General features: G+C 52.9%; 2 protein-coding genes across 4 annotated transcripts; one reads left to right on the forward strand and one right to left on the reverse strand.

Moving 5' to 3' along the window:
• Positions 1-34: 34 nt before the first annotated feature.
• On the forward strand, positions 35-1,286 carry gpr137bb (G protein-coupled receptor 137Bb). Its single transcript, XM_072463512.1, has 2 exons — positions 35-200; positions 1,010-1,286. The coding sequence occupies exons 1-2, from the start codon at positions 171-173 to the stop codon at positions 1,223-1,225; spliced, it is 246 nt and encodes an 81-aa protein (XP_072319613.1). The 5' UTR covers positions 35-170; the 3' UTR covers positions 1,226-1,286.
• A 1,555-nt stretch (positions 1,287-2,841) lies between these two features.
• On the reverse strand, positions 2,842-26,587 carry ero1b (endoplasmic reticulum oxidoreductase 1 beta). 3 transcript variants are annotated; one of them, XM_072463501.1, is made up of 17 exons: positions 26,539-26,587; positions 26,044-26,197; positions 25,946-25,965; positions 21,794-21,913; positions 17,972-18,055; positions 16,777-16,818; positions 16,502-16,575; positions 15,854-15,927; positions 14,164-14,284; positions 12,556-12,614; positions 12,445-12,471; positions 9,283-9,375; positions 8,356-8,590; positions 7,549-7,618; positions 7,394-7,480; positions 3,826-3,959; positions 2,842-3,643 (listed from the first exon to the last, which is right to left on the reverse strand). In XM_072463501.1, exons 2-17 carry the CDS (start codon positions 26,183-26,185, stop codon positions 3,583-3,585), a joined length of 1,443 nt encoding a protein of 480 aa, XP_072319602.1. In that variant the 5' UTR covers positions 26,186-26,197; positions 26,539-26,587; the 3' UTR covers positions 2,842-3,582. The 3 variants fall into 3 exon arrangements, with proteins under 3 accessions (XP_072319602.1, XP_072319600.1, XP_072319601.1); XM_072463499.1 differs by having other exon boundaries at positions 2,843-3,643; positions 25,946-25,982; positions 26,073-26,197; XM_072463500.1 differs by lacking the exons at positions 25,946-25,965; positions 26,044-26,197; positions 26,539-26,587 and adding an exon at positions 24,817-24,907 and having other exon boundaries at positions 2,846-3,643.
• Between the last annotated feature and the right edge of the window lie 76 nt (positions 26,588-26,663).

A 26,663-nucleotide genomic window follows, 5' to 3' on the forward strand; every position in this document is an offset into this window, starting at 1 on the left:
TCGTGGTGGTGAACCTGGTCTGTGGGCTCCTGGTCCGTGGCCTCCTGGTCCGGTCCAGGTCAGACCTTGGACCGGTCCGAGTCCTGGTTCTGGTCCGGGTTCTGGTCAACGACTCTCTGTTCGTCCTCTGCGCCGCGGCTCTGGCGTTCTGTCTCCACAAAGTTGCACGAATGTCGCTCGCCATCGGACTCCACTCAAAGGTACAAATACTGCGAGTACTACAAATACTGCGAGTACTACAAGTGGTACTACAAATACTATGAGTACTACAAATACTGCGAGTACTACAAGTGGTACTACAAATACTATGAGTACTACAAATACTATTACCTCAAGGGCACATCGTCTGAAGAGTGTGAACACGTCCAGCCCGGAGGAAGTCCACACTGTCATGTCCTTATGTGGGACAGAGATGCGCCAATTTTCTTCATAACTCCAGGTCAAAGGTCAAAGGTCTCATTTTGGAGGCAAACATCACCAATGATCAAGGACTGGACTGAGATAGGAACAGACATCAGGCAAATGGAGAAATGACATTCAGACTTAATTTAGACACATTTGAGTCTGGACCAAATGGGACTTTTATTTGAACTTATTTGTGTTTCTTTCTTAGTTGACGTCTGTTTCTAACTTATTTTTGCTCTGGTCACGTTTTATCAAATCAGATCTAAATGTCTAAAGGTCGATCTGAACGATTCACAAAAATCGACATTTAGTATTTCCAAGTTTGTGTGTGTGAGGGGCGTGGCTAAAGTGAGCGTGCACAGGAACAGTTTTGCCTCATTTCTTTGACTTCTCTTAAAGCCGCGTTTGAACCTCTCTTTATGTCATGCTAATGCTAATGCTAATGTCAGACGCTTTAATATCAGATTATGGCTCTTGACAAAGCGAGTGCCGTGCGGAAAACGCAGGACGCGTTCGACGTGCGTTTCCATCGACTTTGAATGTAAACTGGACGCTTCTGAGGCCGCAGTCTGTGAGTGACGCGTCTCTTCTCTGATTGGTCCAGGGACCCTCGGCGTGTCAGCTGACTCTGGTGGGTCTTGCCCTGGTTCTGGTCTCCGGCTCCAGGACCTCGTACAACCTCACTGTCCTGAGCCTGACTGACCACAGTCCAGGGTCCGGCCCAGGCCCAAGCCAGGCCCACTGGTACCACGTCACAGACCAGGTAAGACCTGGACTGAACCCTCTTCAACCTGGTCTCAACCCGCACCCTTATCCATGACTCCTACCTCCTCGTCTCCTACCTCCTTCATCCTCTCTCACGCTGCAGTCCCCCCTCCGTCCACCAGAGGCTCTTGTTTTGTCTGATTAAAAGAACACTTTATGATTCTGTCGTTTCTTATTTTTGTTTAAGATTTTAAACACATTTAACCAAATAAAGAACTCAATCTTTAACATTAGTTTGGAAAAACATTTTTTTAATATTTTTTCACACTTTTTCCACATTCAGCAAAACCAGCCCAAGAAATGAAAACAAACCGCAAACAAAACCAAGAATTTAAATGTTTTAGTTTCAGGGCTTTAGCTTTTTACACTTTCTCCACTTTTTTACAATAAAAGCAAAAAGAGAATTAAAACCACAAAATAACCACAAAGAAAACAAAGAAAAGGCAAATGCTTTTTACGTCTTTGGTCCGTTTTTCCTGCTTGTTGTTGTTGTTGTTGTTGAACACATTTTTCCTTCATTTGAGACGATTGAGTCTGAAACGACGCAACAAAGACACGATTCTGTCTAAATCCTATAAAGTCTTCTCTTCAGCAGAGAACAGGCAGCAGGGGCCCTCCAGGGGGGCCCTTCAGGGGGCTCTCCAGGGGGGCCCTCCAGGGGGCTCTCCAGGGGGGCCCTCCAGGGGGCTCTCCAGGGGGGCCCTCCAGGGGGCTCTCCAGGGGGGCCCTTCAGGGGGCTCTCCAGGGGGGCCCTCCAGGGGGCTCTCCAGGGGGCTCTCCAGGGGGCTCTCCAGGGGGGCTCTCCAGGGGGGCTCTCCAGGGGGCTCTCCAGGGGGGCCCTTCAGGTTTTTAGTCCTATATCAGTTTGAACAATCCTAAAACGAAGGCCAGACGCTGCATGCTCCTCCCACAGAGACATGCTCCTCCCACAGAGACATGCTCCTCCCACAGAGACATGCTCCTCCCACAGAGACATGCTCCTCCCACAGAGACATGCTCCTCCCACAGAGACGCTCAAGTCTGATAAATGAGGCCAGATTTGTCACAAACTCCATCAGAAATACAAAATCCTCTGTAAATGTGTTTGTGTCTAAAATGTGGACAAAAAGAAGACATTTAAACGTCCCAAATATGAGCCGTTTCGGTCGTTTTTACACAGAAAATGTCTTCATTTTGGAGAAGAAGTTTCACTTTGAGATCTTTAAAAGATTTTTTTTTTTTTTAAAAAAGATCTTTAAATTTAACTTTAGATATTTTCTGTTTCACCTGCAGCGTCTGGACTTAAAGCTTTAGTCCTGGTTTAGACCTGGTTTAGTCCCGGTTTAGTCCGGGTTTAGTCCTGGTTTAGACCTGGTTTAGACCTGGTTTAGACCTGGTTTAGACCTGGTTTAGTCCCGGTTTAGTCCCGGTTTAGTCCCGGTTTAGTCCTGGTTTAGACCTGGTTTAGACCTGGTTTAGTCCTGGTTTAGACCTGGTTTAGACCTGGTTTAGACCTGGTTTAGTCCTGGTTTAGACCTGGTTTAGTCCTGGTTTAGTCCTGGTTTAGACCTGGTTTAGACCTGGTTTAGACCTGGTTTAGTCCCGGTTTAGTCCTGGTTTAGTCCTGGTTTAGACCTGGTTTAGTCCCGGTTTAGACCTGGTTTAGTCCTGGTTTAGACCTGGTTTAGTCCTGGTTTAGACCTGGTTTAGTCCCGGTTTAGACCTGGTTTAGACCTGGTTTAGTCCCGGTTTAGACCTGGTTTAGACCTGGTTTAGTCCCGGTTTAGACCTGGTTTAGACCTGGTTTAGTCCTGGTTTAGTCCCGGTTTAGTCCTGGTTTAGACCTGGTTTAGTCTCGGTTTAGTCTCGGTTTAGTCCTGGTTAATTCCTTGTAAAGTTTTGTCCTGGTTTAGACCTGGTTTAGTCCTGGTTTAGTCCCGGTTTAGACCTGGTTTAGACCTGGTTTAGACCTGGTTTAGTCCCGGTTTAGACCTGGTTTAGACCTGGTTTAGTCCTGGTTTAGTCCTGGTTTAGACCTGGTTTAGTCTCGGTTTAGTCCTGGTTAATTCCTTGTAAAGTTTTGTCCTGGTTTAGACCTGGTTTAGTCCTGGTTTAGTCCCGGTTTAGTCCTGGTTAATTCCTTGTAAAGTTTTGTCCTGGTTTAGTTCCTAAAAGTGCAAACATTGTGACCAGATTCACGTGGAAGCTTCCTATTGGTCTAAAACAGCAGAAAAGTCGGGCGTGGCACAGGGCGTGGCACAGTGCAGTTCATGTTGACACCAGCAGAGGCTGTGAAGAGCAGACGGTCCTAAAGTCCTCTTCTGTCCTCCAAAGTCCAGAGAACGCTCTGAGACACATGTTCTTCCTATGAAGCCCTCACAGCAGCCATTTTGGATCCTCCCACCGCACTTTCCCCGCCCCCTTCTGATGATGTCACGTCTCCTCGTTCAACATCGAGCGGAAGTCGTGCAGCTGGTGAATACTCGTGGACAATCTGTGAAACAGAGACAGTCCAAATGAGTCACTCTCCTCTCCCCTCTCCCCTCTGTCCTCTCTCTCCTCCTCTCTCCTCTCTCTCCTCTCTCCTCCTCTCTCCTCCTCTCTCCTCCTCTCTCCTCTCTCTCCTCCTCTCTCCTCCTCTCTCCTCCTCTCTCCTCTCTCTCCCCTCCTCCTCACCTGGCGAAGGCGTTGACCAGAGCCACGATCTCCTGGCGGCTGAGCTGGAATCCTCTGGATGGACTGTGTTCAGAGAGACTCTGGATCTCACGCTCTGAGAACAGGATCTTCAGAGCCGTGCCCAGGCCCTCAGTCTGAGGAGGAGGAGGAGGAGGAGGAGGAGGAGGAGGAGGAGGAGGAGGAGGAGGAGGAGGAAATTTTATTTGTAATGTGCTTTACATTCCAATGGACTGCAGTTCCATGTGTGACCTGGTAGCTGAGGAGACAAGAGTTTGTATTGAATTCTTTGTTGCTAATGACGGATCTGAGGCCTGGAGTGATGGGGTCATATTTGCGCCTCCTCGTCAGGACCAGGTGCGCCTCCTCGTCAGGACCAGGTGCGCCTCCTCGTCAGGACCAGTTGCAGCTTTTGTAGAGTTTGACCAGGATCCTGACGAGGACATTGCCCTGGTCCAATCAGGAGGAGACAAAGGCGTCGGGCGAGGGAGGGGCGGAGCTATGCAATGTTTTAATGTGGAGGAAAGAGACCTCACAGGAGGTGACGGAGGTGGGAGTCCAAAGTGAGATGTGAATCAAATCTGACACCGAGGTTTGTAATGGACAGAAAGAGGTCATGATGAAGGTCATGAGGGTCATGATGAAGGTCATGATGAAGGTCATGATGAGGGTCATGATGAGGGTCATGAGGGTCATGATGAAGGTCATGAGGGTCATGATGAGGGTCATGATGAAGGTCATGATGAGGGTCATGATGAGGGTCATGATGAGGGTCATGATGAAGGTCATGATGAGGGTCATGAGGGTCATGATGAAGGTCATGAGGGTCATGATGAGGGTCATGATGAGGGTCATGATGAAGGTCATGATGAGGGTCATGATGAAGGTCATGATGAAGGTCATGATGAGGGTCATGATGAAGGTCATGATGAGGGTCATGATGAAGGTCATGATGAGGGTCATGATGAGGGTCATGATGAGGGTCATGATGAGGGTCATGATGAAGGTCATGATGAGGGTCATGATGAAGGTCATGATGAGGGTCATGATGAGGGTCATGATGAAGGTCATGATGAGGGTCATGAGGGTCATGATGAAGGTCATGAGGGTCATGATGAGGGTCATGATGAAGGTCATGATGAGGGTCATGATGAGGGTCATGATGAAGGTCATGAGGGTCATGATGAAGGTCATGATGAGGGTCATGAGGGTCATGATGAAGGTCATGAGGGTCATGATGAAGGTCATGAGGGTCATGATGAGGGTCATGAGGGTCATGATGAGGGTCATGATGAAGGTCATGATGAGGGTCATGATGAAGGTCATGATGAAGGTCATGATGAGGGTCATGATGAAGGTCATGATGAGGGTCATGATGAAGGTCATGATGAAGGTCATGATGAGGGTCATGATGAGGGTCATGATGAGGGTCATGATGAGGGTCATGATGAAGGTCATGATGAGGGTCATGATGAAGGTCATGATGAGGGTCATGATGAAGGTCATGATGAAGGTCATGATGAGGGTCATGATGAAGGTCATGATGAGGGTCATGATGAAGGTCATGATGAGGGTCATGATGAAGGTCATGAGGGTCATGATGAGGGTCATGATGAGGGTCATGATGAGGGTCATGATGAGGGTCATGATGAGGGTCATGATGAGGGTCATGATGAAGGTCATGAGGGTCATGATGAGGGTCATGATGAAGGTCATGATGAAGGTCATGATGAGGGTCATGATGAAGGTCATGATGAGGGTCATGATGAAGGTCATGATGAAGGTCATGATGAGGGTCATGATGAAGGTCATGATGAGGGTCATGAAGGTCATGATGAGGGTCATGATGAGGGTCATGATGAGGGTCATGAGGGTCATGATGAGGGTCATGATGAGGGTCATGATGAAGGTCATGATGAGGGTCATGATGAAGGTCATGATGAGGGTCATGATGAAGGTCATGAGGAGGGTCATGATGAGGGTCATGATGAGGGTCATGATGAGGGTCATGATGAAGGTCATGATGAGGGTCATGATGAAGGTCATGATGAGGGTCATGATGAAGGTCATGATGAAGGTCATGATGAGGGTCATGATGAGGGTCATGATGAAGGTCATGATGAGGGTCATGATGAAGGTCATGATGAGGGTCATGATGAGGGTCATGATGAAGGTCATGAGGGTCATGATGAAGGTCATGATGAGGGTCATGATGAAGGTCATGATGAGGGTCATGATGAGGGTCATGATGAGGGTCATGATGAAGGTCATGATGAGGGTCATGATGAGGGTCATGATGAGGGTCATGATGAGGGTCATGATGAGGGTCATGATGAAGGTCATGATGAAGGTCATGATGAAGGTCATGATGAGGGTCATGATGAGGGTCATGATGAAGGTCATGAGGGTCATGATGAAGGTCATGATGAGGGTCATGATGAGGGTCATGATGAAGGTCATGAGGGTCATGATGAAGGTCATGATGAAGGTCATGATGAGGGTCATGATGAAGGTCATGATGAGGGTCATGATGAAGGTCATGAGGGTCATGATGAGGGTCATGATGAGGGTCATGATGAGGGTCATGAGGGTCATGATGAAGGTCATGATGAAGGTCATGATGAGGGTCATGATGAAGGTCATGATGAGGGTCATGATCAAGGTCATGAGGGTCATGATGAAGGTCATGATGAAGGTCATGATGAGGGTCATGATGAAGGTCATGATGAGGGTCATGACGGTCAGTCATGAGGGTCGGTCATGATGAGGGTCATGATGAAGGTCATGATGAAGGTCATGATGAGGGTCATGATGAGGGTCATGATGAAGGTCATGATGAGGGTCATGAGGGTCGGTCATGATGAGGGTCATGATGAAGGTCATGATGAGGGTCATGACGGTCGGTCATGATGAAGGTCATGATGAAGGTCATGATGAGGGTCACGATGAAGGTCATGATGAGGGTCATGAGGGTCGGTCATGATGAAGGTCATGATGAGGGTCATGATGGTCATGATGAAGGTCATGATGAGGGTCATGATGGTCATGATGAAGGTCATGAGGGTCGGTCATGAGGGTCGGTCATGATGAAGGTCATGATGAGGGTCATGATGAAGATCATGAGGGTCGGTCATGATGAAGGTCATGATGAAGGTCATGATGAAGGTCATGATGAAGGTCATGATGAAGGTCATGATGAAGGTCATGATGAAGGTCATGATGAAGGTCATGGGGGGGTGAAGAGGGTGAAGAGGGTCAGCCCGAGGACCGGCCCTTGAGGCCCCCGCAGCCGACTGTATGTGGTAATGACTTGAGCTGCCCTGGGGTCACAAACTCTGTCCTGCCCGTGAGACATGACCAGAACCAGTCGAGTGGTCCAGAAAGTCCAACTATTGATCGGAGGCGATGGAGGAGGGTCCACGGTGTCAAAAGCAGATGGTCTAGACCAGGACAAGGACCAGACCCAGGACCAGACCCAGGACCAGAACATAATTTACATTTTACAGCCTCTCGCCGGCCCCCCTCTTGGCCCCGCCCCCTCTTGGCCCCGCCCCCCTCGCCCGGTTCAGACCTGTAGTTTCCCCCACAGACGACACTTGCTGCAGCCGACACAGTCCATGATCCTGGAGATGTTTTTGAAGTGAAGCCTGAACTCCTCCTGCAGAAGAACAAAGACCTTTAGACTCTTTCAGAAGGTCCTGGTCCTGGTCCTGGTCCTGGTCTCACCTTCAGGGTCTTGGCCTCCAGAGTGTTCCCGGCGAACATGGACTTCTCGTCAAAGTGCATGTGAAAAGCCCTAAGTGCAGACACACAGACCTTTAATATATTCACACCCATAAGATAAGATAATCCTTTAATGTCCACACAGGGACATGTGGGACATGTTGTCCACACAGGGACATGTTGTCCACACAGGGACATGTGGTTGTTGACAGACATTGTTCATTCGGCCTCAGAGGCGACTGCAGTAGAAACAGGAGGAAAGGACAGATTATAGGAAGTTTCAAAAAAACACTCTTAATAGAAGAAAAACTCTTATGAACAAAACTCCTCTCATATCTTAATAGGGAATGGAGGGGGGGAAATAAAATAAAAAGATAAATAAAAACAAAAAGATAAAGATAAGATTATAATAATAAAATAATGCTAGTAGGGTGTTAGCAGGGTGTTAGCATGCTGTAGCATGCTAGTAGGGTGTTAGCATGCTGTAGCATTCTAGTAGTGTGTTAGCATGCTGTAACATGCTAGTAGGATGTTAGCATGCTGTAACATGCTAGTAGGGTGTTAGCATGCTGTAGCATTCTAGTAGTGTGTTAGCATGCTGTAACATGCTAGTAGGGTGTTAGCATGCTGTAACATGCTAGTAGGGTGTTAGCATGCTGTAACATGCTAGTAGGGTGTTAGCATGCTGTAACATGCTAGTAGGGTGTTAGCATGCTGTAGCATGCTAGTAGGGTGGGGTGTTAGCATGCTGTGTGTGTGTGTTAGCGCGTGCTTGTGTCAGCGCGCGTATGTCAGCGTGTGCGTTCTGACCCGATCTCGGTGAAGAGCCGCAGCAGCAGATCTTTGGTCCTCTGATCTTCTTGACTCTTTCCCGTGTAGAGATGAACCACAGAGCGCTCGAAGTACGGAGCCACTTTGAACAGCGCTCGCAGCTCGATCAGGAACAGGAAGTACAAGTTCTTCAGCCGCCGCGTCCCTTCCAACGAGTCGAACCTGCGCCGGAACTCTGCCGGGTTTGGCCCCCAGACCGAGCGGCCCCAGCCCTCTGACCACAGAGACAAAGAGTCATAAACCAAGACAAAGAGTCATAAACCAAGACAAAGAGAGTCATAAACTGTCATAAACCAGAGACAAAGAGAGTCATAAACCAAGACAAAGGGTCATAAACCATGCGCTCAGGTGTAATAACAGTGTAATACCGTCGAGCAGGTACTCTGCGCTCAGGTGTAATAACAGTGTAATAAACAGTGTAATACCATCGAGCAGGTACTCTGCGCTCAGGTGTAATAACAGTGTAATAAACAGTGTAATACCATCGAGCAGGTACTCTGCGCTCAGGTGTAATAACAGTGTAATACCATCGAGCAGGTACTCTGCGCTCAGGTGTAATAACAGTGTAATACCATCGAGCAGGTACTGCGCTCAGGTGTAATAACAGTGTAATAACAGTGTAATACCATCGAGCAGGTACTCTGCGCTCAGGTGTAATAACAGTGTAATAACAGTGTAATACCATCGAGCAGGTACTCTGCGCTCAGGTGTAATAACAGTGTAATAACAGTGTAATACCATCGAGCAGGTACTCTGCGCTCAGGTGTAATAACAGTGTAATAACAGTGTAATACCATCGAGCAGGTACTCTGCGCTCAGGTGTAATAACAGTGTAATACCATCGAGCAGGTACTCTGCGCTCAGGTGTAATAACAGTGTAATAACAGTGTAATAACAGTGTAATACCATCGAGCAGGTACTCTGCGCTCAGGTGGATGTTGATGCTGCTGTGGAGGCCAGAGATGAGTCTGTAAAAGACTCTCTTCTCCAAACACAGACCTGGAGAAACAACAAGTTTAAAGCTCGAGTGAAAGAGGCTGATCAGTGATGATGATGCAGTGATGATGATGATGATGCAGTGATGATGCAGTGATGATGATGATGATGATGCAGTGATGATGATGATGATGCAGTGACGATGATGCAGTGATGATGCAGTGATGATGATGATGCAGTGATGATGATGATGCAGTGACGATGATGATGATGATGCAGTGACGATGATGATGATGATGCAGTGATGATGATGATGATGATGCAGTGATGATGATGATGATGCAGTGATGATGATGCAGTGATGATGATGATGCAGTGATGATGATGCAGTGATGATGCAGTGATGATGATGATGCAGTGATGATGCAGTGATGATGCAGTGATGATGCAGTGATGATGATGATGCAGTGATGATGATGCAGTGATGATGATGCAGTGATGATGATGATGCAGTGATGATGATGATGCAGTGGTGATGATGATGCAGTGGTGATGATGATGCAGTGGTGATGATGCAGTGATGATGATGATGATGCAGTGATGATGATGATGCAGTGATGATGATGATGCAGTGATGATGATGATGCAGTGATGATGATGATGATGCAGTGATGATGATGCAGTGATGATGATGATGATGCAGTGATGATGATGATGATGCAGTGATGATGATGCAGTGATGATGATGATGATGCAGTGATGATGATGATGATGTGATAGTGATGATGATGATGATGCAGTGATAGTGATGATGATGACGATGCAGTGATGATGATGCAGTGATGATGATGATGCAGTGATGATGATGAAGTGGTGATGATGCAGTAATGATGATGCAGTAATGATGATGCAGTAATGATGCGATGATGATGCAGTAATGATGCTATGATGATGCAGTGATGATGATGCAGTGATGATGCAGTGATAATGATGCAGTGGTGATGATGATGCAGTGATAATGATGCAGTGGTGATGATGATGCAGTAATGATGCTATGATGATGCAGTGATGATGATGATGCAGTAATGATGCGATGATGATGCAGTAATGATGATGCAGTGATGATGCAGTGATAGTGATGATGCAGTGATGATGATGATGCAGTGATGATGATGATGCAGTGATGATAATGATGCAGTGGTGATGATGATGCAGTGATAATGATGCAGTGGTGATGATGATGCAGTAATGATGCTATGATGATGCAGTGATGATGATGATGCAGTAATGATGCGATGATGATGCAGTAATGATGATGCAGTGATGATGCAGTGATGATGATGATGCAGTGATGATGATGATGCAGTGATGATGATGATGCAGTGATGATGATGATGCAGTGATGATGATGATGCAGTGATGATGCAGTGATGATGCAGTGATGATGCAGTGATGATGCAGTGATGATGCAGTGATGATGCAGTGATGATGCAGTGATGATGATGATGCAGTGATGATGATGCAGTGGTGATGATGCAGTGATGATGATGATGCAGTGATGATGATGATGCAGTGATGATGATGCAGTGATGATGATGCAGTGATAGTGATGATGATGATGATGCAGTGATAGTGATGATGATGATGATGCAGTGATAGTGATGATGATGATGATGCAGTGATAGTGATGATGATGATGATGCAGTGATAGTGATGATGATGCAGTGATAGTGATGATGATGATGATGATGATGCAGTGATGACGATGCAGTGATGATGATGCAGTGATGATGCAGTGATGATGATGATGCAGTGATGATGATGAAGTGGTGATGATGCAGTAATGATGATGCAGTAATGATGCGATGATGATGCAGTAATGATGCTATGATGATGCAGTGATGATGATGCAGTGATGATGCAGTGATAATGATGCAGTGGTGATGATGATGCAGTGATGATGATGCAGTGATGATGATGATGCAGTAATGATGCGATGATGATGCAGTAATGATGATGCAGTGATGATGCAGTGATAGTGATGATGCAGTGATGATGATGCAGTAATGATGCGATGATGATGCAGTAATGATGACGCAGTGATGACGCAGTGATGACGCAGTGATGATGATGCTATGATGATGCAGAGATGATGATGATGATGCAGTGATGATGATGCAGTAATGATGATGCAGTGATGATGATGCAGTAATGATGATGCAGTAATGATGCGATGATGATGCAGTGATGATGATGATGCAGTGATGATGATGATGATGCAGTGATGATGATGATGATGCAGTGATGATGATGATGATTCAGTGATGATGATGATGATGCAGTGATGATGATGCAGTGATGATGATGCAGTGATGATGATGATGATGATGCAGTGATGATGATGATGATGCAGTGATAGTGATGATGATGCAGTGATAGTGATGATGATGCAGTGATAGTGATGATGATGATGATGCAGTGATGATGATGATGCAGTGATGATGATGATGCAGTGGTGATGATGATGCAGTGGTGATGATGATGCAGTGGTGATGATGATGCAGTGATGATGATGCAGTGATGATGATGCAGTAATGATGCGATGATGATGCAGTAATGATGCGATGATGATGCAGTAATGATGATGCAGTGATGATGCAGTGATGATGATGCAGTGGTGATGATGATGCAGTGATGATGATGCAGTAATGATGCTATGATGATGCAGTGATGATGATGATGCAGTAATGATGCGATGATGATGCAGTAATGATGATGCAGTGATGATGCAGTGATAGTGATGATGCAGTGATGATGATGCAGTAATGATGCGATGATGATGCAGTAATGATGACGCAGTGATGATGATGCTATGATGATGCAGTGATGATGATGATGATGCAGTGATTATGATGATGATGATGCAGTAATGATGCGATGATGATGCAGTAATGATGATGCAGTGATGATGATGCAGTGATAATGATGATGCAGTGATGATGATGATGCAGTGATGATGATGATGATGCAGTGATGATGATGATGCAGTGATGATGATGATGCAGTGATGATGATGCAGTGATGATGATGCAGTGATGATGATGCAGTGATGACGACGACACAAACACAAACCTTCCAGCCAGTTGTAGAAAACTTCTCCTGCAAAACACGAGTCAAGAAAGAAACGTCATAAACGTCAAACGTCATAAACGTCATAAATGTGTTCAACTGTGCTTCACTCACCGTCATCATCACCTCGGCTCGGGGCCAAAGGGTTCAGGGGCCGATACACGGAGCGAGGCCTGAAACACAAGCACCGCTGAGACTGAGGAACTATAGACCGAGGAGGAGGAACTATAGACCGAGGAGGAGGAACTATAGACCGAGGAGGAGGAACTATAGACCGAGGAGGAACTATAGACCGAGGAGGAGGAGCTATAGATCGAGGAGGAACTATAGACCGAGGAGGAGGAACTATAGACCGAGGAGGAGGAAGTATAGACCGAGGAGGAGGAACTATAGACCGAGGAGGAGGAACTATAGACCGAGGAGGAGGAACTATAGACCGAGGAGGAGGAACTATAGACCGAGGAGGAGGAACTATAGACCGAGGAGGAGCTATAGATCGAGGAGGAACTATAGACCGAGGAGGAACTATAGATCGAGGAGGAACTATAGACCGAGGAGGAACTATAGATCGAGGAGGAGCTATAGACCGAGGAGGAACTATAGACCGAGGAGGAACTATAGACTTGTCTCAATTGAAGCAGTTCTCCTCATAGATGCTGTTCCACACCTTCTTGTTACAGTCCTGGTTCCAGTCCTGGTCCTGGTCCCGGTCCTGGTTCCAGTCCTGGTCCTGGTCCCGGTCCTGGTTACAGTCCTGGTCCTGGTCCTGGTCCCGGTCCTGGTTCCAGTCCTGGTCCTGGTCCTGGTCCCAGTCCTGGTCCTGGTCCCGGTCCTGGTTCCAGTCCTGGTCCTGGTCCTGGTTACAGTCCTGGTCCCAGTCCTGGTCCTGGTCCCGGTCACAGTCCTGGTCCTGGTCCCGGTCCTGGTCCCGGTCCTGGTCACGGTCCTGGTTACGGTCCTGGTCACGGTCCTGGTTACAGTCCTGGTCCCGGTCACAGTCCTGGTTCCAGTCCTGGTCCTGGTCCCGGTCCTGGTCCTGGTCCCGGTCCTGGTTCCAGTCCTGGTCCTGGTCCCGGTCCTGGTCCTGGTCCCGGTCACAGTCCTGGTCCTGGTCCCGGTCCTGGTCACGGTCCTGGTTACGGTCCTGGTCCCGGTCACAGTCCTGGTCCTGGTTACGGTCCTGGTCCCGGTCCCAGTCCTGGTCCCGATCACAATCCCGGTCCCGGCTCACTTGAAGCAGTTCTCCTCGTAGATGCTGTTCCACACCTTCTTGTTACAGTCCTGGTTCCAGTCCTGGTCCTGGTCCCGGTCCTGGTTCCAGTCCTGGTCCTGGTCCTGGTCCCGGTCCTGGTCCCAGTCCTGGTCCTGGTCCCGGTCCTGGTCCCGGTCCTGGTCCTGGTCCCGGTCCTGGTTCCAGTCCTGGTCCTGGTCCCGGTCCTGGTTCCAGTCCTGGTCCTGGTCCTGGTCCCGGTCCTGGTTCCAGTCCTGGTCCTGGTCCCGGTCCTGGTTCCACTCCTGGTCCTGGTCCCGGTCCTGGTTACAGTCCTGGTCCCAGTCCTGGTCCTGGTCCCGGTCCTGGTCCCGGTCCTGGTCACGGTCCTGGTTACAGTCCTGGTCCCGGTCACAGTCCTGGTCCTGGTTACGGTCCTGGTCCCGGTTACGGTCCTGGTCCCGGTCCCAGTCCTGGTCCCGATCACAATCCCGGTCCTGGTCCCGGCTCACTTGAAGCAGTTCTCCTCGTAGATGCTGTTCCACACTCTCCAGGCCGACTTTCCCTTGTATCCAGTGAAACGTTCTGGATTCAGCAGCAGATCCACGTACTCTGCATCTGGAGACGTTTCATCTGAGAGAGAGAGAGTCAGAGGCCCCGCCCTGTGTGTCAGAGGCCCCGCCCTGTGTGTGTCAGAGGCCCCGCCCCGGCCCTCTGTGTCTCAGAGGCCCCGCCCTGTGTGTGTCAGAGGCCCCGCCCTGTGTGTGTCAGAGGCCCCGCCCTGTGTGTGTGTCAGAGGCCCCGCCCTGTGTGTGTCAGAGGCCCCGCCCTGTGTGTGTCAGAGGCCCCGCCCTGTGTGTGTGTCAGAGGCCCCGCCCTGTGTGTGTGTCAGAGGCCCCGCCCTGTGTGTGTGTCAGAGGCCCCGCCCTGTGTGTGTGTCAGAGGCCCCGCCCTGTGTGTGTCAGAGGCCCCGCCCTGTGTGTGTCAGAGGCCCCGCCCTGTGCGTGTGTCAGAGGCCCCGCCCTGTGTGTGTGTCAGAGGCCCCGCCCTGTGTGTGTGTGTCAGAGGCCCCGCCCTGTGTGTGTGTGTCAGAGGCCCCGCCCTGTGTGTGTGTGTCAGAGGCCCCGCCCTGTGTGTGTGTGTCAGAGGCCCCGCCCTGTGTGTGTGTGTCAGAGGCCCCGCCCTGTGTGTGTGTGTCAGAGGCCCCGCCCTGTGTGTGTGTGTCAGAGGCCCCGCCCTGTGTGTGTGTGTCAGAGGCCCCGCCCTGTGTGTGTGTGTCAGAGGCCCCGCCCTGTGTGTGTGTGTCAGAGGCCCCGCCCTGTGTGTGTGTGTCAGAGGCCCCGCCCTGTGTGTGTGTCAGAGGCCCCGCCCTGTGTGTGTGTCAGAGGCCCCGCCCTGTGTGTGTCAGAGGCCCCGCCCTGTGTGTGTCAGAGGCCCCGCCCTGTGTGTGTCAGAGGCCCCGCCCTGTGTGTCAGAGGCCCCGCCCTGTGTGTGTCAGAGGCCCCGCCCTGTGTGTGTGAGAGGCCCCGCCCTGTGTGTCAGAGGCCCCGCCCTGTGTGTCAGAGGCCCCGCCCTGTGTGTCAGAGGCCCCGCCCTGTGTGTGTCAGAGGCCCCGCCCTGTGTGTGTCAGAGGCCCCGCCCTGTGTGTGTCAGAGGCCCCGCCCTGTGTGTGTCAGAGGCCCCGCCCTGTGTGTGTCAGAGGCCCCGCCCTGTGTGTGTCAGAGGCCCCGCCCTGTGTGTGTGTCAGAGGCCCCGCCCTGTGTGTGTGTCAGAGGCCCCGCCCTGTGTGTGTCAGAGGCCCCGCCCTGTGTGTCAGAGGCCCCGCCCTGTGTGTCAGAGGCCCCGCCCCGGCCCTCTGTGTCAGAGGCCCCGCCCCGGCCCTGTGAGTCGTCAGAGGCCCCGCCCTGTGCGGCGTCAGAGGCCCCGCCCTGTGCGGCGTCAGAGGCCCCGCCCTGTGCGGCGTCAGAGGCCCCGCCCTGTGAAGCGTCAGAGGCCCCGCCCTGTGAGTCAGAGGCCCCGCCCTGTGAAGCGTCAGAGGCCCCGCCCTGTGAAGCGTCAGAGGCCCCGCCCTGTGAGTCAGAGGCCCCGCCCTGTGAGTCAGAGGCCCCGCCCTGTGAGTCAGAGGCCCCGCCCTGTGCGTCAGAGGCCCCGCCCTGTGCGTCAGAGGCCCCGCCCTGTGTGTCAGAGGCCCTCCCGTCTCACCGTCCAGCTCACAGAAGTGTTCTTGGGCGTCGTCGTGTCTCGCCCAATCAGCAAACGCCTTCTTACTCTGGTTACTGTCAAACACAAACACCCTCAGAGAAGAACATCTCAACATGTTTTAGGCCCGCTTTAGGCCCGCTTTAGGCCCGCTTTAGGCCCGCTTTAGGCCCGCTTTAGGCCCGCTTTAGGCCCGCTTTAGTCCCGCTTTAGGCCCGCTTTAGGCCCGCTTTAGACCCGCTTTAGTCCCGCTTTAGTCCCGCTTTAGTCCCGCTTTAGTCCCGCTTTAGACCCGCTTTAGACCCGCTTTAGTCCCGCTTTAGTCCCGCTTTAGTCCCGCTTTAGTCCCGCTTTAGTCCCGCTTTAGTCCCGCTTTAGTCCCGCTTTAGACCCGCTTTAGACCCGCTTTAGTCCCGCTTTAGACCCGCTTTAGTCCCGCTTTAGTCCCGCTTTAGTCCCGCTTTAGTCCCGCTTTAGACCCGCTTTAGACCCGCTTTAGTCCCGCTTTAGACCCGCTTTAGTCCCGCTTTAGTCCCGCTTTAGTCCCGCTTTAGTCCCGCTTTAGACCCGCTTTAGTCCCGCTTTAGTCCCGCTTTAGTCCCGCTTTAGACCCGCTTTAGTCCCGCTTTAGTCCCGCTTTAGGCTCCAGACCTCAGAGTGCTGTTGATGGCTCCCAGCTCGTTGGCTTGTTCACACTCAGACTCAGAGTTTGCCGCTTCAGAATACTGAAAAACATTGAATAAACCAATCAGGACAGAGACCAACACCACCATTAATAATAATATTATTATATTAATTATGATTCTTATGATATTGTGACATAATAATCAGATTTATCGATTAACCCAACGATGCTTCTGTTTTTATAAATGATCCTCTTTAAAGTGCTGCAGATATGAATCTGCTCTAAAGACGACTCTTCTCACCTTGTTGTAGTTCCCAGACTTGATTCCCACTGGGACTTTGCTCTGAAACGCACACAAACAAACAAACAAACAAACAAACAAATGTCACACACAGAAAGGAAACAAACAGGAACAAACTCAATGGATCTATTTGGAAATAAGAGTTACAGCTCACAAGGCGTAAGAAGGAACAAACCCTTACGGAGCAAGAGGTCCTTTCCGAGGGAGCAAGAGGTCCTTTCCGAGGGAGCAAGAGGTCCTTTCCGAGGGAGCAAGAGGTCCTCTCCGAGGGAGCAAGAGGTCCTCTCCGAGGGAGCGAGGGAGCAAGAGGTCCTCTCCGAGGGAGCGAGGGAGCAAGAGGTCCTTTCCGAGGGAGCAAGAGGTCCTTTCCGAGGGAGCAAGAGGTCCTTTCCGAGGGAGCAGGAGGTCCTTTCCGAGGGAGCAGGAGGTCCTTTCCGAGGGAGCAGGAGGTCCTTTCCGAGGGAGCAGGAGGTCCTTTCCGAGGGAGCAGGAGGTCCTTTCCGAGGGAGCAGGAGGTCCTTTCCGAGGGAGCAGGAGGTCCTTTCCGAGGGAGCAGGAGGTCCTTTCCGAGGGAGCAGGAGGTCCTTTCCGAGGGAGCAGGAGGTCCTTTCCGAGGGAGCAAGAGGTCCTTTCCGAGGGAGCAAGAGGTCCTTTCCGAGGGAGCAAGAGGTCCTTTCTGAGGGAGCAAGAAGTCCTTTCTGAAAGAGCAAGAGGTCCTTTCCGAGGGAGCAAGAGGTCCTTTCCGAGGGAGCAAGAGGTCCTTTCCGAGGGAGCAAGAGGTCCTTTCCGAGGGAGCAAGAGGTCCTTTCCGAGGGAGCAAGAGGTCCTTTCCGAGGGAGCAAGAGGTCCTTTCCGAGGGAGCAAGAGGTCCTTTCCGAGGGAGCAAGAGGTCCTTTCCGAGGGAGCAGGAGGTCCTTTCCGAGGGAGCAGGAGGTCCTTTCCGAGGGAGCAGGAGGTCCTTTCCGAGGGAGCAAGAGGTCCTTTCCGAGGGAGCAAGAGGTCCTTTCCGAGGGAGCAAGAGGTCCTTTCCGAGGGAGCAAGAGGTCCTTTCCGAGGGAGCAAGAGGTTCTTTGTGGTGTATTGTGTAGAGAAAAAAGGTCACATGAGGGGACGGCGGCTATGATTGGTCAGAGAGAGAATGAGCAGGGCTGTAATTGGTCATGTGTATTTGTGGCAGTCTTTCTGCGTAACTTGCCTCGGGGCAGGCCTCCACGTGACAATCTTTGATGGAGCAGTGACTGTCATCAGCCCAGAACGGACAAGGTCGCTTCAGATTCACCTGGAACACAAGAGCGTGAGGAGAGCGTGAGGAGAGCGTGAGGAGAGCGTGAGGAGAGCGTGAGGAGAACACTCTAGGGGACGACGACTCTCGGGACGACGAGACTCTCGGGACGACGAGACTCTCGGGGGGACGAGACTCTCGGGGGGACGAGACTCTCGGGGGGACGACTCTCGGGGGGACGAGACTCTCGGGGGGGGGACTCTCGGGGGGGGGAGACTCTCGGGGGGGGAGACTCTCGGGGGGGGGAGACTCTCGGGGGGGGAGACTCTCGGGGGGGGGAGACTCTCGGGGGGACGGACTCTCGGGGGGACGGGACTCTCGGGGGGGAGGGACTCTCGGCGGGACGACTCTCTGGGGGGGGGACTCTCTGGGGGGGGGACTCTCGGGGGGGACACTCTCGGGGGGGGGACGACTCTCGGGGGGGACGACTCTCGGCGGGACGACTCTCGGGGGGACGACTCTCGGGGGGACGACTCTCGGGGGGACGACTCTCGGCGGGACGACTCTCGGGGGGGGGGACTCTCGGGGGGGGGGGGGGGGGACTCTCGGGGGGGGACTCTCGGGGGGGGGACTCTCGGGGGGGCGACTCTCGGGGGGGGGACTCTCGGGGGGGCGACTCTCGGGGGGGGCGACTCTCGGGGGGGCGACTCTCGGGGGGGGGACTCTCGGGGGGGGGACTCTCGGGGGGGGGACTCTCGGGGGGGGGGACTCTCGGGGGGGGCGACTCTCGGGGGGGGGGCGACTCTCGGGGGGGGGGGGGGGGCGACTGGTCAGATGTAAAGTCAGCTCTAGTACGAATGGCGATGCAGAGCTAAAGCCAGGTTCAGGTTCAGACCTGAACATGTCATATTTACATCATGTTATAAGAGCGAAACACAAGACACTTCAGGCTAAATTAAGTTGAAGACACTTGAACAAGGACGACTACCAAACACAAGGCTTAACTGCAGTGAAATAAACTCAACTTGTCTAGTTTATAATAAAGCATCAACTTAGCAGTATCAAAAGTAGAATACGAAAATATTTTACACAACAAATCAAAATAATACATCATGTTATCAGCATTAAACACCAGACCATATTTAACAACTGTAGAATACAAATACTATTACAAAATATAAACTCTAATGCATGACTGCAGCAATTAAGCAATATTACTTTAACTTTACTTTGTATTTACTTAATGTCAAATACATCACACCGCAACATAACACTTTATTATACTATATTATTAATACAGTTATTTCATTCATATTTACACCCAGATCAAAGACCACGCTGACCCCGCCCCTTTACCACGCTGACCCCGCCCCTTTACCACGCTGACCCCGCCCCTTTACCACGCTGACACGCTCACACGTACGAGGCGCTCCCGTCTCTCACACGTACGAGGCGCTCCCGTCTCTCACACGTACGAGGCGCTCCCGTCTCTCACACGTACGAGGCGCTCCCGTCTCTCACACGTACGAGGCGCTCCCGTCTCTCACACGTACGAGGCGCTCCCGTCTCTCACAAGTACGAGGCGCTCCCGTCTCTCACACGTACGAGGCGCTCCCGTCTCTCACAAGTACGAGGCGCTCCCGTCTCTCACACGTACGAGGCGCTCCCGTCTCTCACACGTACGAGGCGCTCCCGTCTCTCACACGTACGAGGCGCTCCCGTCTCTCACAAGTACGAGGCGCTCCCGTCTCTCACACGTACGAGGCGCTCCCGTCTCTCACACGTACGAGGCGCTCCCGTCTCTCACACGTACGAGGCGCTCCCGTCTCTCACACGTACGAGGCGCTCCCGTCTCTCACACGTACGAGGCGCTCCCGTCTCTCACACGTACGAGGCGCTCCCGTCTCTCGCATCTTTAAACTTATGTCGAACAAAAAGGATATAATATGTTATATTTTATATGAGTCCAGAACCGAATTACCGGGTTTCGTTTTTTTTGGACCTGAACCGAAACGTTTTTACAAGTCCAGATCCGGTCCATCGTCGCGGTACACGTCCCCAAGTACCAATAATAATGGTCTTTTCTTTCATTAAAAAGGCAGATTTTTTATTTAAGTACTAAATTAGCCTCAATTCCATCTCCAAACACAACCATCAACTGAATTACTCGTTGGTTTTGAAGCAAAACGCAGCAGAAAACATGGACAGGCGGAAGGCGTGAGCCGCTAGCGCTAGTTTTAATGTTATTTGTTGTAGTACTACCAGTACTACTTACACACATGTACTTTTACGTAAGAACGCAGACACTCGCAATGGCTTCAGCCATTGCACATGATCTAGTTTATATTTTATTATTACAATTTCAAAATAACTGAAATGTTTGTCTGGCATTAAAACACTGCAATAACGAGCGCTTCAGTCGGACTGAAATGTGCCGTTTAAAATGACTGAGCCTTGATTAAGTCTGTTGAGTTTGTGTTTTGTTTTAATGACGTACATGTGCGTAATGTTATGACACTCGAGCTGTGGAGGTGCAGCAGCTCCGACTGAGGCCGAGGAATGAGGCCAAACTGGATCCAAACTGACGCCAAACGAGCTCCGAAAAGACACGACAACCACAGAAGCACTAAAGGCAACAGGACCTTTACTTCCTCCTCAGAACAGGAAGTGGCATTGAGCCACTTCCTGTTCTGAGGAGGAAGTAAAGGTCCTCTGTAAAGCAGTGAAACCACTTGAGAGCCGCTTTAGTCCCGCTTTAGTCCCGCTTTAGACCCGCTTTAGTCCCGCTTTAGTCCCGCTTTAGTCCCGCTTTAGACCCGCTTTAGTCCCGCTTTAGACCCGCTTTAGACCCGCTTTAGACCCGCTTTAGTCCCGCTTTAGTCCCGCTTTAGTCCCGCTTTAGACCCGCTTTAGTCCCGCTTTAGTCCCGCTTTAGACCCGCTTTAGACCCGCTTTAGTCCCGCTTTAGTCCCGCTTTAGTCCCGCTTTAGTCCCGCTTTAGACCCGCTTTAGACCCGCTTTAGACCCGCTTTAGACCCGCTTTAGTCCTGCTTTAGTCCTGCTTTAGACCCGCTTTAGTCCCGCTTTAGTCCCGCTTTAGTCCCGCTTTAGTCCCGCTTTAGTCCCGCTTTAGACCCGCTTTAGACCCGCTTTAGACCCGCTTTAGACCCGCTTTAGACCCGCTTTAGTCCCGCTTTAGACCCGCTTTAGTCCCGCTTTAGACCCGCTTTAGACCCGCTTTAGTCCCGCTTTAGTCCCGCTTTAGTCCCGCTTTAGTCCCGCTTTAGTCCCGCTTTAGACCCGCTTTAGACCCGCTTTAGACCCGCTTTAGACCCGCTTTAGACCCGCTTTAGACCCGCTTTAGACCCGCTTTAGACCCGCTTTAGTCCCGCTTTAGTCCCGCTTTAGACCCGCTTTAGTCCCGCTTTAGTCCCGCTTTAGACCCGCTTTAGACCCGCTTTAGTCCCGCTTTAGTCCCGCTTTAGACCCGCTTTAGACCCGCTTTAGACCCGCTTTAGACCCGCTTTAGACCCGCTTTAGACCCGCTTTAGACCCGCTTTAGACCCGCTTTAGTCCCGCTTTAGTCCTGCTTTAGACCTGCTTTAGTCCCGCTTTAGTCCCGCTTTAGTCCCGCTTTAGTCCCGCTTTAGTCCCGCTTTAGTCCCACTTTAGACCCACTTTAGACCCACTTTAGTCCCACTTTAGACCCACTTTAGACCCACTTTAGACCCACTTTAGACCCACTTTAGACCCACTTTAGTCCCACTTTAGTCCCACTTTAGACCCGGTTCTTACCCTGTAGTATCTGAAGTAGTCCCTCTCGGTGAGTTTCTTGATCTTGGGGTAGATCTTGAAGTTGTTGAAGAGGTCGATGCTCTCCACGTCGCAGAAGCAGTCGTCCAGCTCTCCGGTCAACTGCAAACACCAACCACAGTCTGTAGAATCCACGTGTCCAGAGCTCGTTCACATGACCCAAAGACATTTGCATACATGCGTTCGCACATCTGGGAACTTGTGCAGTAGCAACCGAGTCCGCCATTTTGAAAGGGGCACAACAGCACGTCGACTACATAGTAAAAGTATTCCTAGCTCGTTATGTCGTGGAAAAGGACGCAGTCGTGGTGGTTTATATAGATCGCGTGCCCCTTTCAAAATGGCCGCCATGGGGAAGTCCCAGCTGTATGACGTCACCGCGAGCGTATGTATATCGTTACAGCCCTGCACTTCTGTCAGGCGTCGGGGGTCAGGGTCAGGCGTCGGGGGTCAGGCGTCGGGGGTCAGGGTCAGGCGTCAGGCGTCAGGGTCAGGCGTCAGGGGTCAGGCGTCAGGGGTCAGGCGTCAGGAGTCAGGCGTCAGGCGTCAGGAGTCAGGGTCAGGCGTCAGGGTCAGGGTCAGGCGTCAGGGTCAGGCGTCAGGAGTCAGGCGTCAGGGGTCAGGGGTCAGGGGTCAGGCGTCAGGCGTCAGGGTCAGGCGTCAGGCGTCAGGGTCAGGCGTCAGGGTCAGGCGTCAGGGTCAGGCGTCAGGGTCAGGCGTCAGGGTCAGGCGTCAGGCGTCAGGGTCAGGCGTCAGGGTCAGGCGTCAGGGTCAGGCGTCAGGGTCAGGCGTCAGGGTCAGGCGTCGGGGTCAGGCGTCAGGGTCAGGCGTCAGGCGTCAGGGTCAGGCGTCAGGGTCAGGCGTCAGGGTCAGGCGTCAGGGTCAGGCGTCAGGGTCAGGCGTCAGGGTCAGGCGTCAGGGTCAGGGTCAGGCGTCAGGGTCAGGCGTCAGGGTCAGGCGTCAGGGTCAGGCGTCAGGGTCAGGGTCAGGCGTCAGGGTCAGGCGTCAGGGTCAGGCGTCAGGGTCAGGGTCAGGCGTCAGGGTCAGGCGTCAGGGTCAGGCGTCAGGGTCAGGCGTCAGGCGTCAGGGTCAGGGTCAGGCGTCAGGGTCAGGGTCAGGCGTCAGGGTCAGGGTCAGGCGTCAGGGTCAGGCGTCAGGGTCAGGGTCAGGCGTCAGGGTCAGGCGTCAGGGTCAGGGTCAGGCGTCAGGGTCAGGCGTCAGGGTCAGGGTCAGGCGTCAGGGTCAGGCGTCAGGGTCAGGCGTCAGGGTCAGGGTCAGGCGTCAGGCGTCAGGGTCAGGGTCAGGCGTCAGGGTCAGGCGTCAGGGTCAGGCGTCAGGGTCAGGCGTCAGGGTCAGGCGTCAGGGTCAGGGTCAGGCGTCAGGGTCAGGCGTCAGGGTCAGGCGTCAGGGTCAGGGTCAGGCGTCAGGGTCAGGCGTCAGGGTCAGGGTCAGGCGTCAGGGTCAGGCGTCAGGGTCAGGCGTCAGGGTCAGGCGTCAGGGTCAGGCGTCAGGGTCAGGCGTCAGGGTCAGGGTCAGGCGTCAGGGTCAGGCGTCAGGGTCAGGGTCAGGCGTCAGGGTCAGGCGTCAGGGTCAGGGTCAGGCGTCAGGGTCAGGCGTCAGGGTCAGGCGTCAGGGTCAGGCGTCAGGGTCAGGCGTCAGGGTCAGGGTCAGGCGTCAGGGTCAGGCGTCAGGGTCAGGGTCAGGCGTCAGGGTCAGGCGTCAGGGTCAGGCGTCAGGGTCAGGGTCAGGCGTCAGGGTCAGGCGTCAGGGTCAGGCGTCAGGGTCAGGCGTCAGGGTCAGGCGTCAGGGTCAGGGTCAGGCGTCAGGGTCAGGCGTCAGGGTCAGGGTCAGGCGTCAGGGTCAGGCGTCAGGGTCAGGCGTCAGGGTCAGGCGTCAGGCGTCAGGGTCAGGCGTCAGGGTCAGGGTCAGGCGTCAGGGTCAGGGTCAGGCGTCAGGGTCAGGCGTCAGGGTCAGGGTCAGGCGTCAGGGTCAGGGTCAGGCGTCAGGCGTCAGGGTCAGGCGTCAGGCGTCAGGGTCAGGCGTCAGGGTCAGGGTCAGGGTCAGGGTCAGGCGTCAGGGTCAGGCGTCAGGGTCAGGCGTCAGGGTCAGGCGTCAGGGTCAGGCGTCAGGGTCAGGCGTCAGGGTCAGGCGTCAGGGTCAGGCGTCAGGGTCAGGCGTCAGGGTCAGGGTCAGGCGTCAGGGTCAGGCGTCAGGGTCAGGCGTCAGGGTCAGGCGTCAGGGTCAGGGTCAGGCGTCAGGGTCAGGCGTCAGGGTCAGGCGTCAGGGTCAGGCGTCAGGGTCAGGCGTCAGGGTCAGGGTCAGGCGTCAGGGTCAGGCGTCAGGGTCAGGCGTCAGGGTCAGGCGTCAGGGTCAGGCGTCAGGGTCAGGCGTCAGGGTCAGGGTCAGGCGTCAGGGTCAGGCGTCAGGGTCAGGCGTCAGGGTCAGGCGTCAGGGTCATGTCTCTGATCGCTGGTGCTCCTGTCGCACAAATAAACTAAAGTCACATTCTTGAGTCGAGATCGTGTCAGTGAAGAACTTTGAGAAGATTAAAAAGGGCAAAAACAAAAGTGAGAATGACAAACATCTGAGTTACACAGGCCCCGCCCACACAGGCCCCGCCCACACAGGCCCCGCCCACACAGGCCCCGCCTCCGACACAGGCCTCGCCCACACAGGCCCCGCCTCCGACACAGGCCCCGCCTCCGACACAGATTGTCGTACAAAGTTGTAAAAAGAAGAGAAAAAGGAAAGAAAAACGTCAAGAAATACATCGTTACTCATTAATGATCGATTATGACGATACATTTTATTTTTCTGTGCAAAAAATAAAGTTCTAAATGAAGGACAGAACTAAAATTCTCAATGTAAAAAGTTTGTTTAAAAAAGTAAAGTATAAAATGTTGTATTAACAGCAATAATGTTGAATGTCTCTCCCTCTCTCTTCTCCGGTACACGGTAGACCCTCGCGTCGCCGTGGTGATCGGGAGCATATGGAAGCCACTCACCTGCGTCCACAGCGTCGTCCTCATCAGCGCTAAAGGCAGAAGCATCGCCACGGCAACACGCAACATTTCACACGCCGTTTCACTTGGACCGCACGATATTTCACTTGGACCGCACGATATTTCACTTGGACCGCACGATATTTCACTTGGACCGCACGATATTTCACTTGGACCGCACGATATTTCACTTGGACCGCACGATATTTCACTTGGACCGCACGATATTTCACTTGGACCGCACGATATTTCACTTGGACCGCACGATATTTCACTTGGACCGCACGATATTTCACTTGGACCGCACGATATTTAAGTCCCGGTTCAGGTCCAGTTTGGTTAGAATCCTCTGAGCACATTTCGTCCGAGCGCAACAACAGATTTAACTGACATTTTCTTAATAAACAACTAAACTTAGTCCAGATTTAGTCACATTTAAAGTCCATATGAAGCTAAATTGAATCTTTTGTACTTTAAATCCCGCTTTTGACACGACATGATCCTGATTCTAGCACCAAACTCCACCTGAGCGCCTCATTAGCGTCTGTAGTGAGTCACAAGTTCAGGAGTTTGTTACGCTCCAGTCCCGTGCGTGACTCTGCGTCAGTCAGCGCTGTGGCCACGCCCACGCCCCTCCCAGCCAATCACGGTGTGTAGTTTCCCGACGGCGCCGTGACGCTGGCGACGGCGGCCAATCACGTTACACCACGCTTATTTACACTTTTAAACCCGTTTAAGCGAAAAAACACGGGCAACAAACGCGACTAAAGACGCGTCACTGCGCGCGCTTTGACGTGACGGCGCCGGCGCGTCGCGTCTGAGACTTTTCACGTTGATTCAAGCGCATTTCCTGTTTCTCGGGAGAATCATTTCAGCCCGTTTTCTTTTCTCGTGCGTAAACTGTCGTTCTAAAGACGAACTGTCAGAAAATACTGTGGAGTTGTTGTTGTTGTCGATACATTGGGAATACGTGCAGTTTTTCACGTAACTTCATGACGCACGAAGGTTCTAGAAGGTTTCCAGGGCAACGCGAACCCGGAAATAGCCCGGTTCCGCTTCTTCTCGCGTTCTAACGTTAAAAGTGACGCGGGTCTGAGCGTGGAAAGGACGCGTGGGGGTTTGCGGGGCTTACATGGCAGAAGCAGCTCCGGTGTCCGCTGCTCCGGTGTCCGCTGCTCCGGTCCCCGCTGCTCCGGTCCCCGCTGCTCCGGTCCCCGCTGCTCCGGTCCCCGCTGCTCCGGTCCCCGCTGCTCCGGTCCCCGCTGTGCTGCGTCTGCGGTTTGACGGCGCCGTTCGTCTGAAACCAGCACCAAACGCAGCTCCCGAACAGCCACGACACGAGCAGCACCGCCACGGCCCGCGCACTCCACATGCCGCCCGCGGAGCTCCGAGGCCCGGGGGAGAGAGGCTCCGAGGCCCGGGGGAGAGAGGCTCCGAGGCCCGTGGGAGAGAGGCTCCGAGGCCCGGGGGAGAGAGGCTCCGAGGCCCGGGGGAGAGAGGCTCCGAGGCCCGGGGGAGAGAGGCTCCGAGGCCCGTGGGAGAGAGGCTCCGAGGCCCGGGGGAGAGAGGCTCCGAGGCCCGGGGGAGAGAGGCTCCGAGGCCCGGGGGAGAGAGGCTCCGAGGCCCGTGGGAGAGAGGCTCCGAGGCCCGTGGGAGAGAGGCTCCGAGGCCCGGGGGAGAGAGGCTCCGAGGCCCGGGGGAGAGAGGCTCCGAGGCCCGGGGGAGAGAGGCTCCGAGCGCGGCCGCAGCAGGGAGACTGTCCCGGGAGGGTTACCGGGACAAACAGCGCAGACAACAGTCCGGTAGAAGGCGTTAAAGTGAGCGGCCGCAACACTCTGCGGAGACAAGGA

This window comes from Eucyclogobius newberryi, unplaced genomic scaffold (assembly GCF_026437365.1).
Source record: "Eucyclogobius newberryi isolate DKJ021-1_F unplaced genomic scaffold, fEucNew1.0.hap1 SCAF_4, whole genome shotgun sequence".
In the NCBI taxonomy this organism is placed as follows: Eukaryota; Metazoa; Chordata; class Actinopteri; order Gobiiformes; family Gobiidae; genus Eucyclogobius; species Eucyclogobius newberryi.